The sequence below is a fragment of the Python bivittatus genome, unplaced genomic scaffold (genome assembly GCF_059951505.1).
Source record: "Python bivittatus isolate LINGU-HERP-01145 unplaced genomic scaffold, Pbiv_v1 ctg000700_np1212, whole genome shotgun sequence".
NCBI classification, from domain to species: Eukaryota; Metazoa; Chordata; class Lepidosauria; order Squamata; family Pythonidae; genus Python; species Python bivittatus.
Window position 1 is genome coordinate 17,696,053 of NW_028277098.1, and position 19,453 is coordinate 17,715,505.

The 19,453-nt window shown below is 37.8% G+C and overlaps 1 protein-coding gene across 2 annotated transcripts in view; it reads left to right on the top strand.

Annotated features, from left to right (window-relative positions):
* SLC25A24 (solute carrier family 25 member 24) overlaps positions 1–18,619 on the top strand; it is a 40,787-nt gene extending 22,168 nt beyond the window's left edge. For both annotated transcript variants that reach the window (XM_088154589.1, XM_007431542.4), the window contains 7 exons: positions 480–591; positions 3,303–3,461; positions 4,643–4,792; positions 6,900–7,007; positions 7,713–7,880; positions 13,867–14,017; positions 15,077–18,619. In XM_088154589.1, the coding sequence (XP_088010715.1) occupies positions 480–591; positions 3,303–3,461; positions 4,643–4,792; positions 6,900–7,007; positions 7,713–7,880; positions 13,867–14,017; positions 15,077–15,255 (1,027 nt within the window). In that variant the 3' untranslated portion in view covers positions 15,256–18,619. The remainder of the gene's footprint in view (positions 1–479; positions 592–3,302; positions 3,462–4,642; positions 4,793–6,899; positions 7,008–7,712; positions 7,881–13,866; positions 14,018–15,076) is intronic.
* The last annotated feature ends 834 nt before the right edge of the window (positions 18,620–19,453 follow it).

Sequence of the window (19,453 nt, forward strand, 5' to 3'; positions counted from 1 at the left end):
CTGGCTGGGAGGCTTTTCCAGGCTGTTTCCAAGGAAATGAATGGATGTACAATACATGATAGTATTGTTCAGAGCTCTCCAGGGACAGGATTTTGTATTAATGAGAAGTAAAAAGAAATGTTTCTTTTCTACTCTCCCCCCCTCCATCTTCTTGAAATATTCTCTCCCTCTAATAAATTGTTATTCTCCCTATTTGTACATGACAAGAAACTCTTGCTTATGGAATCTTCTATATGAAACTTTCCTTAGACCGATAAGGGGGATCAAAAACAAATAGTGAACTGCTATGTAGAACCTTTGAAAGGCAAATGGGATAACAGGTTGAAGCGCTTTGCACATTAAAGCTAACATTAAAGATTGGCAAATAAAACAAGAGTTTAGAATGTGAGTATATGTATAATGTGCTTTGAACATTATTAAGGCAAAAAAGTTAGCAGAATCCACTGTGAAATACTGGTTATTTCATTTTGAATTTTTAGCATCGATGCTGATGGGACAATGTCAGTGGACTGGAATGAATGGCGAGATCATTTTCTCTTTAATCCTGCTACAGACATTCAAGGAATTGTCCGTTACTGGAAACATTCCACAGTGAGTATGGTTTGCATTTTTATTGCAGTCCTGATCTGGACTATATTTATTTAAATAACTTGTGCATTAGCTTATTCAGTGATTATCCCTGGCAGCTGTTTTTTTTAGTTAAAGCAGAAATTCTTGACAATCTTTAGCTAGCTAAGCAAACTGTTGCTCCAAAATTGCTTGAAAATCTTGCTCTTTGCCTCTTTTTTAAATAAAGTACCCCCAAAAGAAATGTTGATTTAAGTGGAGAGCCAGTTTGGGGTAGTGGTTTAAGACACAAGGCTAGAAACTGGGAGACCATGAGTTCTAGGTCTGCCTTAGGCACAAAGCCAGCTGGATAACTTTGGGCCAGTCACTCTCTCTCAGCCATAGGAAGAAAGAAGGGCAAACAATTTCCAAAAATGTTGCCAAGAAAATTTCATGGACTTGTCCAGGCAGTCACCAGGAGTCAATAATGACTTGAAGCCCGGCCCCCATTAAAAAAATGATGACAAACAACAGGTATCAGTAATCTATTCCTGCAGATCAGGTGTAGATCTCTTTCATTGTTCTTTTAGCAGCCTTCATACTACAGTTCTAGACGTCTTGATAAATTGGAAATGCTGCTTAAAAGTTAATTGTTACTGTAATTATTAACTGAATATAAACAGTTCAGACAGCCTAATGGAATGATTGGGGATAGACAAAACAGATAGACAGTAGAGTCATTCTGCTTCTTGACTGTTGTTTAGCTGTGCACTCTGTTGAATAGCTGATGGTCGTATAAGTGTCCAGGGATGGTCAAAAGCAGCAGATTTTTCAGTAGAGATGATGACCTAAACCTGTTTCTGGTCTGCACCCTGCAGGAATGATAAATACTTGTAAGAGATTCCTGAAAAGTAAATATACCTCTCCATTCTTAATGTACTTTTCTAAGTGTTGGTGATTTCTTGATTTCCAAAGTAAAATCCACAAGTTAAAAAAATAGTCTATTCAGCTTCATTTCATTTGGGACAGAGTGCATTTGATTTTTCTTTCTTTCTAGAGTTAGAATTATTGCTTTGACATGCAGTTGCACCTCGAATTAGAAAGACATCTAAAACGTTGATGAAATCTGAAGCAAGGAGAGGGTTGACAGCTAAAATTGCTAGACTTAAATACAGGTAGTCCTCGACCTACCACCATTCATTTAGATCATTTAGAGTTACGACGGCGCTGAACAAATGGTGATTATGGCTGGTCCTCGGAGTTCCAGCCGTACCAGCACCTCTGCAGTCACATGATCGTGATCTGCGCACTTGGCAACCAGTTTGCACTTATGACCAGTAGCAGCACTCTGCAATCATGTGATCGCCATTTGCAATCTTCCCTGCTGGCTTCCCCAGAAAGTCAGTGGGGAAGCTTTCAGGGAAGGTTGCAAGTTGCTGGGATAAGTCTCCCCCAGAGCCCCTCTGCGCTTGTGCCTCACCAGCCACTGCTCCTACCATGGGCACTCCTCTTTTGTGAAGAGGGAAGCCCTTTCCCATGACAACTGTTTTAATTGACTGTTAATTGATTTGTACACTGCCCAGAGTCACCCTCTTGTGAGATGGGCAGCCATATAAATATGATTGATGAATGAATGAATGAATGAATGTGCCCATAACATACTCTCAAAATCAATGAAATGTCTTCATTGGCTTCATTGCCCATTCCACTAGGTTGAATAAGGTGGGCATGTTCCAGGTCCCTTCGCTCAAATGTTGCAATCTGGGGGACCTAGGAGGTGAGCCTTCTCTGTAACTCCCCTTGCCCTGTAGAATACCTTACCCCTAAGATCCACCATGTCCCTATCTTTTTAGTCTTCTAGAAGGCTAGAGACTTGGCTGTTCCCTCAAGCGTTGGGCTAAGGTGAAGTTGGAACCCAGTAAATGCGCATGTTCAGGTGTGGGGGAATTTTGTTCTGAGATGCTGGAAGTTGCTTTGATGCTTGTTTTTTGGTTATTTTGTTTTATTATGTCCTTGTGAGCTGCCCAGGGTCATTGTATATAAGATAGGCAGCTATATATGTCTAAATAAATAAATAATAAGAGATTGTAGATCCATGTCTTAACATATACATTTGCCAGTTTTGAGTTTGGGTAGAAAATACCCTCCAACCCTGAAGGTTTCTTGTCTGAAGGTATGTTAAAGAATCAGCTGAATATCCCTTATGGTACTTCTTGCTTTGGGAACTTGAACTTTGGCATTCAGTAACTGGTCGTTAAGAAAACTCTTGGATTGATTTTACTGTGAAACAAAATATATGTACTATAGCATATACAATTTATCTTAGTGCTAAAAGAAAACAAATACATAATATTGACTGGAAATTAAAAAAAAAAAGCTAGGATGAAGTAATAGATCATTGGATTAATAACACTTTTAAAAGGTTAATCTTAGTAATTCTTAAAATATCTCTGCAAAGACATTCTTTGTAATCATACAGTATGGTGTTCAGCCTTGCCTAGGGATGTAAAATGCTTTCTAGAAGATGTTTTTATTACAGCCATATTCGAGTAAAAAAAATTAAATTATTTGTAGTTACGATGGTAGAGTTTTTGCAATGATGGGTTTTAGAATGTATCATGTATGGTTCTTTTTGATTTTTAGTTGAATAGAATTGTGTTTTGCAGCAATCAATCTCTTTGCTGAAATAAAAGGAAGTTGAATTTAAGTCATTCTCTTGCTTGTTCTTTCTCTTTCTCTCTTTTGCATTTTAACAGGTATTAGACATTGGAGATAGTTTAACTATTCCTGATGAATTCACTGAAGAAGAGAAGAAGACTGGCCAGTGGTGGAAGCAGCTTTTGTCAGGTGGAGTTGCTGGTGCTGTGTCTCGAACAGGCACAGCACCCCTTGATCGTCTCAAAGTTATGATGCAGGTGGGCCTTTTAAAGCATAGCATCCAAGATCCAACAAGCTTCTTCAGACATGTCAAAAGGCTTGGTTTAGAAGAGTGGGTTGCCATATTTTATCAGAAATAGTTTGGTGTACAGGTGGATGGATCTACTTTGTGTTTTATCAAAACTCCAAGATTTGTCTGACATACTCAGAATTAGAGACTCAGAACCTACAGCACTGTTTCTAGTGTCAGCACTGAATGTAGCTCCTAGAACTATTACACAAAAATCCATTCCATTTGTTGGTCATTGACCAAATAAAGACATGTTCATTGTTGTTCATTCAAAATCCATTCCATTTGCTCAAGCTTTCTTAATTTCAACAATAAAATTTAAGACTGGTGGTGGTGTTGGAGGAAAATTATTTTGTTGCTGCTATTGTTAGTCAGAAATCCTTGCTAATATACTACAATTCACCTAGACTTCTTGTAATAGATCAAGATCTACTTTCTGACCACCTTTAATTTCAACAGCCAATTGCCATGTGGCAGAATGAGTGGTAGATGAAAAAGTTCATAGCCAAATAAGACAGAGCAGTGCAGTTTGAACTATTTAGAAAAATTGAAGTGGTACTCAACTTCTCTCCAATAATCAAGCTTACTTTTGGTATTGAATTTTGGCTGCCAGAATAGTTGCTTGGAAGAGAAGCTGTGGAGAATTAAACCATTGAGTTTGTGGGAGGGGGTGGAGAAGGTGTCTGTAATTTTCTCCTGCATGCCTCCACTCTCCCTTTTCCATTTCTGTGGAAATGTGATAGGGAAGTTCCATGCTTAAACACTTGGAGCTGTCATGTTTATGTACAGTTTGGCCCAGCAAGGAAATCTGTATCTGAAGAGAGAGTTGAAGAAAAGTAAGAGGGTTAGAAGTCAGGTCAGATATTGCTTTTCCTCATTTTGTCTAAGGAAGGGAGGAAAATCACACCAGACTTCTGCATTTTAATGGCTAGGTGGGAGCCTTGACAAACAGGTTTTGTGTACCTGAATCTTCAGGTGTGTTTATGTGATGTCATGAAAACAGGCACTATCTAGGGCATAATCTGGAATGGTTCCAATTCTTTTCTTGAAAGATTTGCATACTTTAAGCCTTTTTTGAAACACAAAAGAGAGTTATGGTTCATTATGTTTTCCATATATGTCAGGTAATTATGTTTCCTCTTGCTGTAGGTTCATGGCTCGAAGGGGAAAATGAACATAGTTGGTGGCTTGCAACAAATGGTGAAAGAAGGAGGAGTCCGTTCCCTTTGGAGGGGAAATGGTGTAAATGTTGTTAAAATTGCACCTGAAACAGCTATCAAGTTCTGGGCCTATGAACGGGTAAGATGTTAAAAACTTAGGAAACTGTGATGAGGTCCTACTTTTCTGTAAGGCTAATGTTCATTGAACTGTAGTAAAGATGGTCTTACCATGGATCTTAGAGTTGTATTTATCCATGAAACTGCTTTCACAGGTTATAAAAAGATTTTATCCATTTCTAGAAGAAAGTGTTCTGCTAAGGTACCTCCTGAGGTAGTATCTTTAACTGATACTGTTTTTGCTTGCTTTTTAAAAATAGTTAATTAACATATTTCTATCCTGTTTCTGTCAGCCCTTCAAGGTAGACCAGACTGGGAAACCAAAGTCATGGAGGCCAATACTACTTTTATTGTAAAGCTATAGTAACAGAATTCCCCCCCCCCCTTTATCTTTGTGAGAATTGGGGAGGGCCTTGTCTGAGACATTTTCTCAGGTTACAGTTCTGCCCTGGGGTCAGGTTTCTTTTCTCTGACCACTGTTTTAGTAGTGGCTCTTCCTCCTGTCCTTCAAGGTCATTCCTTCTTCCCACTACACTTTCTCTACTTAAAAAGAACTTACTGGCCTTTTGAAAAAAAGAAAGAAACGAGAGTTCTCTTTCAACTGGAGTTTTCCAAAAATTAAAACAGTTGAATATACTATAGCCCATTTTTCTTTCAAGTCGCTGAAGATACATATAGGATAAACTCATTTTATCCTTCCAGTAGTCTCAGGAGATTGAGAGCCAGTTTGGTGTACAGTAGTGGTTATGGCATCAGGCTAGAAACCATGAGACCATGATCTCTAGTCCTGGTTAAGGCACAAAGCCAGCTGGGTGACCTTGGGCCAGTCACTCTCTCTCAGCCTTAGGAAGGAGGCAATGTCAAACTACTTCTGAAAAACTTTTCCAAGAAAACTGCAGGGACTTTTCCAGGCAGTCGCCAAGAGTCAACACTGACTTGGCCACATATCCACAGAGTCTCAGGAAATTAGGCTGAGAGACAGAGAGTGATTACTCTGGAGATTTGAAGTTGTTTAGGAAAATCCAGGAAACAAATCCCTATGCTCACTTCAGTGTTATACCTAAATGCTTTCCTTGTCAGAAATTCCTTTTTATTTTTTTAAAGTTGTGGGTCCCATATACCTCGTTATGTGGCATGAGAAGAGAAAGTGGGCAAATGTTTGTGTCTTTGTAACATTGAAATAGTTATATACTGCTGACCTAGGTGGATCATAAAGCCCTTTGGAACAAGTTTACTGCTTCATATTCTCTGCTCTTGGACATTTTCAATGCTGTATTTGATACAGGCTAAGGGAGCTGTGATACATCAAAAAGGATTCTCATCAAGGCTTCAACAGATGCACTTTCAAGCATCAGCCTTGCTTCAGATGGACCAGTCTTTTTTTTTTTTTTTGCTTCTTTTTTTCTCCTTATAAAGCAACTTTAAAGTAGAAAAGGAGAAATTTATTAAACTAGAAAATCGTCCTGGAGACAGTAATCCCATTGAAGGCACCAGTGCCAGTTGTAGCTAAGTTTTGCTGCAAATATGCAAAGCCCTTATTTTCAGAACTCATCCTTGGACACAGAATTGCCTTTACTGAGGACATCCTCAGGTAGTAGTAGTATTCTCAGTAGGCTATGGTGGCCAATGACTAGAAAACTCTCACATTAATAATAAAACAAAAAACCACCATGAAAATAAACAAATAGGAAAAACAAATAGAAACAAAATTATGTGAGTGATAAAAAATTATATCTCACTGCTAAAAAGATATATCTGTCTTCACTCTTTGAGAGCTAGAAAGATATCCAAGTGAGAGGAATTCAGTAATGGTGGAGCAGGTTAGAGAAAGCTACGCTCCATATCCTTTGTTTGATTCATAGTTAATGTCATCATGGGAATATGCTCATTCAATTTTGAAAGTGAAAGATAACCCCATCATAGATATTTATATCAATATGGATGTGTTGATGGAGTAACTGTTGGGGCAGCCTTGAGCTGATCATGTGGTGCAGGAACCTACTAAGTAAATAGCTTGCTTTGAAATGCACATATACAGAGCTTGTGTCCTGCCAGGGCAGAATCATTGTTAGTAGTTTGTAGGTCTAGAATTAATATTGTGCTTTTTTTTGTATTTTGTTAATACTCAGTATAAGAAAATGTTTGTTAATGAAGAGGGAAAAATAGGAACTATAGAACGATTTATATCTGGTTCTCTGGCTGGAGCAACTGCACAGACATCTATTTATCCCATGGAGGTAGGTCTTGGATAATATTATCTGCTTTTAACTATGCCCTATTTTTGTCTTCTTTCTTTCAGAAAGTCAGGATAATAATCTGATATTAAACCATATTTTCCCTAAAAATCATTTAACTAAGGAGAGTTCTGTTTTGAAACTTGCTGCTTTGGGAAGATCACAAATCAAGCACACATTTTGCATGTGGAAAGGTCCTAGTTAAATTTCTCTTCCCATTTAAAACATCACAGACTCAGATGTCTTTATTAGTTACCAGATGTTTTAAGCCAACAATGGAATTATTAGATGCTCCATCTGAATTAGAGTTGCCCACAGTGACTCACTCTTCCTGAGAAATGTCAGGGAACTATGGCCTGTATGTTTAAAAGACCTCATCTAATTCACATCTCCCAAGTTGTGCACAAAAACTATACATAAACTATTTCTACAGACTAATGTACTTTTTCTTATTTAAAAATTTACAATGATAGAGACATCTGCCAGAATTAATTGATGTGAAAAGAAATGATCCGGCTCTAGACTGATCTACATATCCTTAAGTCTTGCTTGGGCCATAAATTTGTTTTTGAACTCATTTTTTCATATGTTAACTCTCACATCTGTAAATAAGACTGTCTTATTCTGGATGTATGTTAAAGACTGATTTGGAATATAATATTTAATTGTATTGTTTTCTGAACTTCTTGTGCTCATGTATTTCTTTAGGTATTAAAAACAAGACTGGCAGTGGGTAAAACAGGACAGTATTTTGGGATGTTTGACTGTGCTAAGAAGATTTTAAAAATGGAAGGGGTGAAAGCCTTTTACAAAGGTTATATTCCCAATATTTTGGGAATAATTCCATATGCTGGCATTGATCTGGCTATTTATGAGGTAAGTTGGTATATTCCAGAACAATGCAATGAAAAAAAACAGTGTTTTGTGGATAAAGTATTTGATTCAGCCTGGAATGGAGACTCACATTTCTGCTCTTTTGATGCCATTGGCCAGTCATTACATCACAAATTTATATGGACAGATCAATTTTCATGATTTTCCGTTAAAACATTAAGGTAGGTAATATATTTAGGGAAACTGTAAGCTTATGTGATAATTCTCATGCCTTTCTAGTGCTACAGGATTATTCATTATTTATGAAGATGCTATTGAATCTTGATAGTCTAGTCAGGTCTTTCCATCTGTTACTAAAAAGCCATTTTATGCCAGAATGGCTACTCCTTTAAGAATTTAAGAGTGTGTGTCGTTAGTGTGGTTACTGCCTATCTTTTTAAATTCTCATATTCTGCTAAACATGCTTTGTTTTAACCATGGTTTGTTGATTAAGCCATAATGACTGGCTTCACACATGTGCTAAAACATAGCTTAGGACACTAAGCCAAAATGAATAAGCCATGTTATAACTTGCAGTGCTCTCTGAGCAAATTGGAGAAAAGGACATATATTAGTGAAATAGTGATTAATGATAACAGTGGTGTGGTTTCTTCCCCACCATAATTTACTTTGGAGTAGCTTAATGAGTACTTAACAAAGCAACCACAAAGTGAACATTCATATGCTGCAATCAAGCATGGCCAGCTATGTGCCAGATCATTTTGGGGTTTACAGGAATATAGATGTATTTGCTTTGGATGATTTGCTTGTCCGGCCATACCACCTCTCTGTGAAACAGCTCAGAGATACAGGTAGGCCTCATTTAGCGCCTGTTTCATACAGCAACTGTTCGCAGTTACAGTGGTGATGAAAAAGTAATTTTATGCGAGGACCGGTCCTCACCTTTATGACCTTTGCAGGTCTGTAGAGCAAAGGAAAGCTGAAGTAAGATCTTAAGTACAGTCGTGGTTTCACTTAGCAACCACTTCACTTAATGACCAGGTTGCTAAACGGGGACTATTTGTACACAATCTGTGGTTCAGTGAGTTCTGGGTTCTACCATTTCAGAATGTAGGTGAGGGGTATTATGGTTAAAAGATTCCCACTATAATATCTCTTTTCATACAACAAATTGGTGTGTCAGGAGAATTTTTTCTTCACTTTTGTCCTGGTATGGTAATTTTCTACATTCAGTTTAAAAAACAGATAATGAAACAAAAACTGTTGAAGCATTTAGAAATGCAACCCCTTGCTTATAATTTGAAGTGATACAATGGAAAAAGGATTATATTGGGTACTGTTTCCTGTTGATTATTTTATCTATAATGGAACTGAGGAAGAGAATACTATGTGCTGGAGTTAACGGTTCCATCTGGCCTATCCAGTTGTTTATTTTAAGCTGTAGACTCTATATGGGTGTATGTAAATTAAACAGCACTACAATTACATGTAAATTGTGTATTAGATTGTTTTAAAATAGGGTTAGTCATGACTGGGGATACTTTCCCAACTACTGAAAATAATTATCTGTCTTTTGATACTCATATGCTGTGGTTTTCTCTATATGCCCAACAAAAGAAGGAGATATAATGAGAAATTACAGTGGATTGTACTAGTTCAGGTCTACGGTGGAGATTGTATTTTTGCTTATTTCAATTTGCAAGGCATTTGGGACCTTCTTTGGAAGGAACAAGTGTTCTCCTGAAGAAACAAAAACTTTTGCAAGGTGAAATTTAATGTAGGAAAACATTGGTTACAACAACCTATTTACCTAATCTGTTAGCTAGTTTATTAGTTGTAGAGTACTTTGACATGGGAAGACCACCCAAAATAGAATCCTTTACTTATAAACTGAAATAGTAATTTAGAATAGGCTGAGATATGGTGCATAACAATTTATGCTTCAAGAAAAATACAGGGGCTTTTTTTTTTTGGCTACAAAAGACTGTCCTGTTCAAACTATTACTAAACCATGGTTTTAGTGTTGCATGACCAAGCCTTGTTTCTTCCCAGATTATTGCTGGATACAGCATCCTGATCTACCAAATTATTTCCTTCTTGGTGTAGAATAGAGGAGGGTAATCTGGTATCTTACTTTGCATCTCTCTTCTGCTCTGTTATGTGTCCATGTTAATCACCTGCTGTTTCCAATGGCTCAGGAAAGTTCTGTGATTTGTGATATAGATTAGATAGATATACACTGTAGATAATGTAAATTCTTTACTGTTGTTTGTGTTTCTCTCTCTCTCCCTGCTTTTGCCTGCCCATACTATTTTTGCCAGTTAAATGTTTGGTGTTTTTTTCTTCCTGGTGTTTAATAAATAAACATAAAGCAATATTTTTGCTAGCTGAATGGTGGTTGTTCTGATGTGAATATAGGGACTGACTTGGAGTATGCTGGGCGCAGACTAAACTGGAAATTACCCATTGTAATTTTCAAGTTACTGCATTCCCTTTTCTGCCTCCTGCATAGCCAAGAGAAGAAAGCTGTTGTTTCTGCTTTTAGTTTACTGCAAATTGTCCTAATTCTATACAGCATATAGTACTGTGAAGACGTTTGTAAAAAAAAAAACCCCAGCTTCATAAACCATGGTTTGAAGTTGATTTGTTTTAAAAGTCATCCTTGATATTATTAAAAGATCCTTGATTGATATAAAGAACAAAGCATATAACTATAATTAAATCTTTTGAATTCTGGTCATAAGAGAAAAATACTTGTGTGAATGAAAGAGCATACAAGTTCAGGAATGTGTTGGCCTGTTTAATGTAACTCAGAATAATAGTTTATTGTTACATCTGAATAGAGTTAACACAGCTGTCTTTCTGAATGTCATGCTTTTTACCTTGCTTCACAGCTGTTACAGTTTACACTGTAGTTTCTGCTCATGGCTGCAGGATATCTATCTATATATGACTAAAACTCTCATTGTGATCATCTGTTTGTACCCTCAAGTTAGCCCAAATGGTGCATTATACTGCAACAATTTTTGAATCAAGGTGCCTAAAATCCACTAACTTAAAGAATGCATAAAAAATCTGGGACCCATTACTCCTGTGGAATTGAAATTTCCACAATGTTCAGACCAGTTTTATTTGCAAAGTTGTGGCCATTGCAGCATCCCAGCAGTCACGTGATTGTGATTTCTGACGCTCCCTGCCAGCTTCCCACAAGCAAAGTCAGTAGGGAAGCCAGCGGGAAGTCAGAAATCACTCCTGCTCCTACTGCTTTTTTGCCCACCCATGGTCATTCTGTTTATCTCTTTGGGTAAGTAAATATTGGCTTATTATTGAAGTTCGTTTGCCACTACAGTTATTTTTCTATTTATGATATATACTCTTCTTAGATGATCACCGGAGCAGCATTGGGGTAAAAAAAAACAACGATCAGCCTAAAACTTAATGCTTGTTCTGGTCACATCAGACCACACTACCTTTCTCTCAAAGGATGACCCAACAGGTCACAGGGTTGTCTAGTTAAGATTACTGCACTTAAGCACATTTTATGCTGAAATAATTTTCCACCTCTACTTTGTAGCATATGCTACCTGTCAGACATTTATTGTGTTGATTACAATTAGCTGATGTGATGCTTTCTTATTCTATAATGCCCTACTTAAATCTAATTTATTTCCAATCTACATGAACAGTCTTTACAAATGATAGTTAAGATGTGCTTTAACTTTTTACACTAGGTCAACACTTGGGATTTTTATGGTTTATACCCAAGGTTTTTTAAGAGATGGCAGTTTGAAAGAGGAATCACTGGTGGTTATGTTTATGCAAAGCCCAGTTTCATTTTGGACAGATTCTGTGGAAAATGACAGCTTTCAGGCATTTCATTATGCCCACCTGTGGAGGGGATGGAAGGAGTTACTTGTTTATAAAAGAGGAAGATACATGTGTGTGCTAATAGGAATTATGGTAGTGTTCTTGTAGTGAGTGCTAGCCAAGAGGCAATTTGAAAGTCCCTTCCATTCCTGTTGCAGGTTTTTGTATTATATTGATTTAAAGTGCTTGAACACTTCAGAACACTTTGGGACAAAATAAATATGTAAGTAATATGTATGGAAATCATGGGAAGTAAACTCTTTCAAATTATTTTCTCCTAAGACCGTCTCTCCCCATTATGCTATCAGTCTTGGAGTATGGCAGCCAGGGGGGAAAAATAAATTCAGTATTTATTACAACATGGCTAGTTCCACTGTAGCTAAGGGAAAGTTGTTTATCTCTCCCAAGTATACTCCGTCCTCCATCCAAGGCACTTTTGAGCAGAAGCGAAAAGAAGATTGTATGCAGAATCAGTAAGACCTTGGCTTATGGGGCATTTGATCATGGCTTTCTTAGCCCATTATTCAGCCTTCCTCAACTTGGCATATTCCAAACTGCAGTCAGACTGAAAGTAGAGAATGTCCATAATGGCCAAGTTCTGGAAGTTGCAATCTCAAAACAGTTGAAGAATGCAGATGCTCTAAGCCAGTGTTATTTAAAGTATGTTTCACTGAGCATTGTTGTTCTATGAACAACTTGCAGGTATGCTATAAGAATTGGTAAAATAATTTAGTCTTGTGCACGGTCCCTCAGACAACGTGATCGGCCATGTGGCCAAGCCCATAGCCAGGCCCTTTGGCACACCAGTTACCAGGCATGCCCATCCCAGGTACCCAGCTTTGGCTGGTTCCTCAATAAAGATCACTGGCAAGAGATTTCCTGGCCCTACTGCTGTTGAATCTGCTGTTCGCTTAGCTGGTGGCTGGAAGTAGAAGTTGGAATCCTGAGCTTCCTCCAGTTCTCCTGCTCCAAGTCAACCTGGGATGGTGTCCTCCAGTTGTAATTCCAGTAGACATGCCCCTCACCAGAGAGTCTGTGGCATTGGTGAGAAGAGTATCAGGGCTCCGCTTGTAGAAGTAAATATTTCTGCACTCCAGCCCAGCCCCAAACCAGCTGTGCTGCTTGCTATAATCATCCTCATCAAGCTGTGTTACGATATAGTGCCCATACTGTCAGTCAGTTTTTTTCTGTATTGCATGAGTGATTGGTTGTGATTTATTCCTTCTGCTGAAAAGAGTAAATAGTTGTTTTTTTAATGTGCCACATGTGGGTAAAAATAATACTGCAGAGAAAATAAACAATACAGGGTCAAATATTGAAATAGGCAGAATGTTAATCTCATGTGGAGACTTCCTTTAATGCACCTCATCCCAGACATTGATGAAATATGCCATATATGCAAATTCATAAATCCCATTCAGATGCCATTATGATAGAATTTAAAATGTATTAATACATATGTAAAGATAAAATGTATTCAGTTTAAGGGTAAATAAAATGTATTATTAAATATGTTTTGTTTCTGTACCATTTTCTATTTCTGTTATTTTTAGAGAAACAGTCATAGGTGATGTGTATGTATTTGATGTTCTGTGGTATTGAAGAATTGGAAATGCTAGTCTAAATTTACTATTTTCAAGTCATCACAATGATTCTTCTGAGACTTGCTGGGCAGATCATTGAAAATTGAGGATGAGGCTGCTATGCCAGTACAGAATTGCAAGCTGGCACTTGGCACACCAATTATGTTTGTGGGAAAAAATGGAGAGTTAGTAGGATGTACTGTCACAAAGAGTTGTCAGCTGGAAGCTGCTGTTTCACCTCCATCATAACCTCTTTAGGCAGCCCTTGATCTGCAATGTGATATATATATAAAGTGCTTAGCATAATACGTATGTGAACCAGCCGATGTATGTCTCTCAGTGCCCAAGTTTGTAAGAGTACTTGAGAGATGAAGGGAAACAAGCATCAGTTCTCAAATGAAAAAAAAAAAAGAGAAGAAATCATAATCAAAGTACATTATCGGTGTTTTAGCTTGTTCAGCATGTTTTCAAAGGCTCCAATTCTTGTCCCATTTTCACAAGGTCATAAAAAATGTAGCCACATCTTTTAATGGGTTAGAAGTATATATGAATTAACTAGATCAATATTTTCCTGACAGGCATTGAAGAAGATGTGGTTAGAAAAATATGCCACAGACTCTGCCAACCCGGGCATATTAGTATTGCTTGGATGCGGTACTTTATCCAGTACTTGTGGCCAGTTAGCCAGTTATCCACTTGCCCTTATCCGAACTCGAATGCAGGCTCAAGGTGAGTGTTGATGTTATGTTTCTGTGCCTGTATAGAAGAGATAACTTAAGAGATGAATATTTAAGGATGCTATTAATCATTAAGAGTTTGGCTACCTTTCCCTTTTTCTTCTGGAATTTATGTATCTAGCCTTCAGCCATCAGTAATCACCTTCTTTGTTAAAATTGTATTACTTCTTTAAAGTCTGCCAAATATCTTGATCTCCCTCAGTGCAAGTGAGGTGGCACTGTGTGGAGTGTGCCTCTTGGGATCACATATGGTAGACTAAGTTCTTGTTCATGAGAGCAGGTAACCTTTGCATGTAGAACGGTAACTTTTTGGAAAAATAGGCATCACCCATAATGCTCTCTAAGATTTCTTTAGACAGACACTTTTTTTCCTATGTGAAGAAGGATCTGATAGTGGGAGATCTCATATATAGTGTGAAATGATGGAGTTGAGACCCAGCTTTTCCACTTCAGTCAAAGTTAGATCTTTGCCAAATGGTATCAATAAGAGTGAAAAAAATGGTTGACCTGTAGAAGCCTGGACAGGATAGAAGATTGTTCTGGGACAAGACTTTGTTCTACCTTCTTTAACCGACAGGCCCCACTTTTGCTTTGTGCCTTGTCTGGAGAACAAATGACATGTGATTATTACGGGAGGTAAGACAATTTTTGAACTAGTTATTTCCCATTTGAAGGGAGGAGTTAAGGGGCCACATTCTAAATATTACAAAGGCTTAAAGCACCCATTTCACCTCTTAATTCCCCCCACACAAAGCAAAAGGGTCTGAACATTCTAGTCTTAGCCATTCTGCAGGAACTCTGGGATTACAAATGAAATACTGATGGTCTTGCATGTAGATTATGGGATTGAACGGAGCACAAGATCAAATACAGGAGAAATACCCCGTCTGTGTGTGTATCTACATGTATAAAGATAACTCTGCTATGTTACAGAAGGAAATAATGTACTTTCTAAAAAGGGAGCACAACTAAAGTAAGTATGTCAAATTTTCTTCATTTATTGAGAAAGCTAAATATTATGTCTCTTCTTTCTCTTTTTAATCTTCTGAAGCAATGGTAGAAAGTGGCCCTCAACTAAACATGGTTGGCCTTTTCCGAAAGATTGTTGCTAAAGAAGGAATCCTTGGACTATACAGGGGCATAGCTCCAAACTTCATGAAGGTGCTTCCTGCTGTCAGCATCAGTTATGTGGTATATGAAAAGATGAAGGAAAACTTGGGAATAGCATAAAAAAAGAGAAATCATGTGAGAGGCTATCAAGGAATATTAACCCAGATGAATTTTTGGATACTAAATTCATTCATGTTTACAGTTACATACAATTCCTCTGCGCAAAGATTCTGCAAGTCTTGTCTTTATGACGTCTTGATGGAGAAAAAAACATTTTCTGGGAACATCTAGGTAATGAAAAAATTGTCAAATATTTCATTGCTTATCTAGCTGCTTGTTGGAAAAGTTTTTGACGATTTTGTAATTATTTTATTTCTCTAAAATGTATATTACTGGGTTAAAGCTATATGAGCACTCTGTTATGACAATTTGTATTTGATTGCCCAGTAGGCAATTCATGAGCATTCTAAACATCCAATATCATTGTACATGGATATTTTATAATATGATAATGATTCTATTCTTTTTTTTGTTAAGTCTTTCTTTGTAAACTTAAAAAAATCTCAGAAAAATTATTCAGAAAGTCATCAAATGTCACACTGAAATTCTTTGATACATTTATTTGTTCAGTTCCCCTTGTAACAAATTACCAGAAAGAGCTTGAAATGAAATGAATGTGTTTACATCATTATTAGTCATTTCAATGGGATGTGCACAGGTGGGTTCTGGTCCTCCAAACATTAATCTTAGAAGATTGATGAGGATAGGAACCAGTCCAGATACACCTGGAGCTGATATATTAATCAAAGTTACTGCTATTTACAAATATCTGATACAGTTTGTGTGCACATACAACATCCTATTCCTATTTCAAATGAATGCAAGTGTAAACATCAAGACATATGTTTTAACTTAACAGAAACATCCTGCAGGTAATTATCTAACCTCTGTTAAAAAGTTTCCTAAAATTTCTTAACTTTTCAAAAACTCCCTTCCTTCCTATTGCCTCCTCCCTTCTTCCACAGTTGCTTATCAAATTGCATGCTTTGAAATGCTAATGCCCTCCTTACCTAGGCTTGCTTTCTCTTCCAAGGAGGAAAAGTCTTGAGCTACCGAAAGGAAGGGAAAGAAAAAGAATACTCTCACATTTCCTTTCTAACCCTTTGAAGACCCTCACTGACATCTGAACCACCTTTTCCCCCCTGCAGTGGTACTTTGCCCAGGACTGCCTTGTCCCATGGTTTTCTTTTTTAGCTCTGATTTGATTCCCTTTCAGACAGCCTCTCCTCCCAGCTGCTTCTCTTGCAGTTCTGTTTGTTGAACATGTCCCCCACAGTCCTCTTCTGCTGTGTAGCCTTGGTTCCCCTAGGTCCTCACGACTCCTTTCCAGTCCTCTGCTTGTTCAGTCTCCTTTTTCACCGTCAGCATCTCCTGTAGACCCTGAAAGAACCACCCATCCCCTTGCCTATCTTCTCTACTTTTTATATACCTAGTCTCCAAAAAGCATATGTGCAAAGTTGCACGTGCTTCAAGGAGTTAGGCATTTTTCTCATTGCTTATGTGCTTTAAGCCTTGCATCTGAGAAGAACAGCCGTTTTTTGTATCATGGCAGCTCCTGCTGCCACACTTGGCTGAGTCCCGTTTTAAGCAGCTGGACATTTCACTTGCTATTGGTGGGACCTAACTATTTCTGACTTTGGCAGGAAATGTTCTTGGCAGATTGCGCCAGTCATTCATAAATGTCAGTTACAATCACATGCAAATCTTAAGTGTCTGGTAGGTTGCTTTCCAGGTAATATGTTGGTACAACAAATTAAGGCTGTTCTTGTGGTTGGTTATGAAAGATAAGTGGCTGTTAGGGAAGGCTTATTTCCCATATAGGTGAGGACATTTTGAAAATCTTGCTTTAAACTGCTCTTTATTTTATATAGATATAAAGGCAATTTGGAAACAAAGTGAGAATGGCATAATTTGTTTAGTCAAACAGAGAAGCCATTAATTTGTTTTAGGTTTTTGGTTTTTTTTGGGTAGATCAGAGCTTATCTCCTTGATGGAGAGCTGTACTTCTTTAACAGTGTAATGGAGATTATTAAATCAAGAGATAAATCAGTACACACTGAAATGTTTGATTTATTATATTGATTAGTCAAACAACCATATCAAATCATATCACAGTATCAACATAATAAAATATAATAAAATAAACTGAAATGACATGAACTAAATAGCAATAAAGAACATCCCCATCAAGCTACTAAACTTAGTAAAACGATTGTAAGTAACTGGAAATCAAACCATAAGTGTATTGATGGGCAACTAAATATTGCACTGAAAAATCATTTATAGCCAGCCTGTAGTAACATCCACTTTTCAAGTGTATTTCGGTTATTTGTGAAATGAAAGGCAGGAATTGCTGTGGGTTGAATAATTGTTTGCTTGCTGCACCAAAGTAAGCCCACTTAATTACAAATATAACAGCATCATAAAGGGAGATTCTTTTCTTGGCATTTCTTGTTTCTTTCAAACCTGGCTATTCTTTTTAACTGATTAAAATGTTCTTCAAGAATGGCATGGAGAAGGGCCTGAGTGAATGATTGCTTTGTTGCTCTTTGGAGCTTCTTACACTACTTCTGGGATTTTCATTACCCAGCTCTCTTGAGCAAAACTCTTATTCTTAAATATGCACAAAAATTATTTGGGAGAGTATTATGGGACAGTACTTTCATGCTATGACACGTGTATTGCTGTCATAACAAGAACTACGTACGTAATCATGTCAGCAGAGGTCTGCTGTAGCTATTGAATACATATTTGCCTATATGAGGCCATAACTGTTCGGGGAAATCTAGTGTAATTTTTCCAAACCACTTTGTGAAAGAGTAAATCATAGCTGTAAATATTTTGAACCAGTGTCTTCAGCAAACACTCCTTAATAATCTTTTTAAAACTGTCTTGGCAGAAATGATAAGACATCCTGTATTAGTGCAGTGGGGCTAAGATACATGGCAATGGGGCCTAGTGCATTGTGTTCACCATTTTTGAATGACAGCCTTTTCACACTGCATCTTGTCTTTCAGAAAACCACACTTGATCAAAACCAAAGAGTTGTTCAGAAATATACAGTATATAAAGTGTCCTGCTTTTAAAAAAAAGAAATGTATTGCATACTGTTGTGAAATTCTTTTTAATACCTCTCTTAATTATATTTTTCATTAATCTAGAAATATGCTTATTTGAAAAATAGAATTGAAAAATTACCTAAGCAGTATGCGGACCAGATTTGTTGTTTTCTTGTTTAAGTGCCCTTATTAGAGTACTGATATTGATGATTTGTTAACTCTTGGGAGATGACTTGAGCTTGGATAAGCTTCCTTTTAACATGTACCTAAACATGGTTAGATTGTAATTATTGTGTGCTTCATCTGTTCCTTGGTGAAAGAGATGATACTTTGAAGTCTGTTCATAATAAATGAGTTTTGTAATGCAGTTGGTTATTCCTCTTGTAACTTGTTGGATAATTCACTATTTTATTAACATTACTTCTGGTGGAACTGAATACAGTGGAACCTCGGTTTACGAACTTAATTCGTTCTGTGACTCTGGCCGCAACCCGAATTGGTTGCAACCCGAAGCAAATTTCCCCATAAGGTTCAATGTAATTACCGTTAATCCGTTCTGGCGTGGAGGACAGGGAGGTGGCTATTGCTTGGAGGGAGAGTCCCCCGCGGACCATGTGTCAGGGGCGGAAAAATGGCTGCGGACCACGTGTCAGGGGCGGAAAAATGGCTGCGGACCACGTGTCAGGGGTGGAAAAATGGCTGCGGACCACGTGTCGGGTGGAAAATGGGCACGGACCACGTGTCAGGGGCGGAAAAATGGCTGCGGACCACGTGTCGGGTGGAAAATGGCCGCAGACCACATGTCGGGCGGAAAAATGGTCGCGGACCATGTCACGGAAGAGAAAATGGCCGCATATCCTGCTCGTACCCTGAGGCGGAGTTCGCAAACCGAGGTAAATTTTTGCGGCCGGAGCTGGTCGTAACCCGAAAAGTTCGTTAACAGAGGTGTTCGTAACCCAAGGTTCCACTGTAGTTGCATATTTTGGGTAGCACATTGGTCTCTCATTCAGGCACTGAGCAAACCCACATCTATTGAGCTCACAGTGTGCTTTCAGATGCTTTTGGCAATTCCTATTTTTCACAACAGCATTTGGCAACAATCTCTCTGTCCCTGGAGAGCTGCAAGAGATTAGCTTACTTTCCACTTGTGCAATAGTAAATATCATTTATTGCACTGGTGACAGAGAAAATGAATTTGC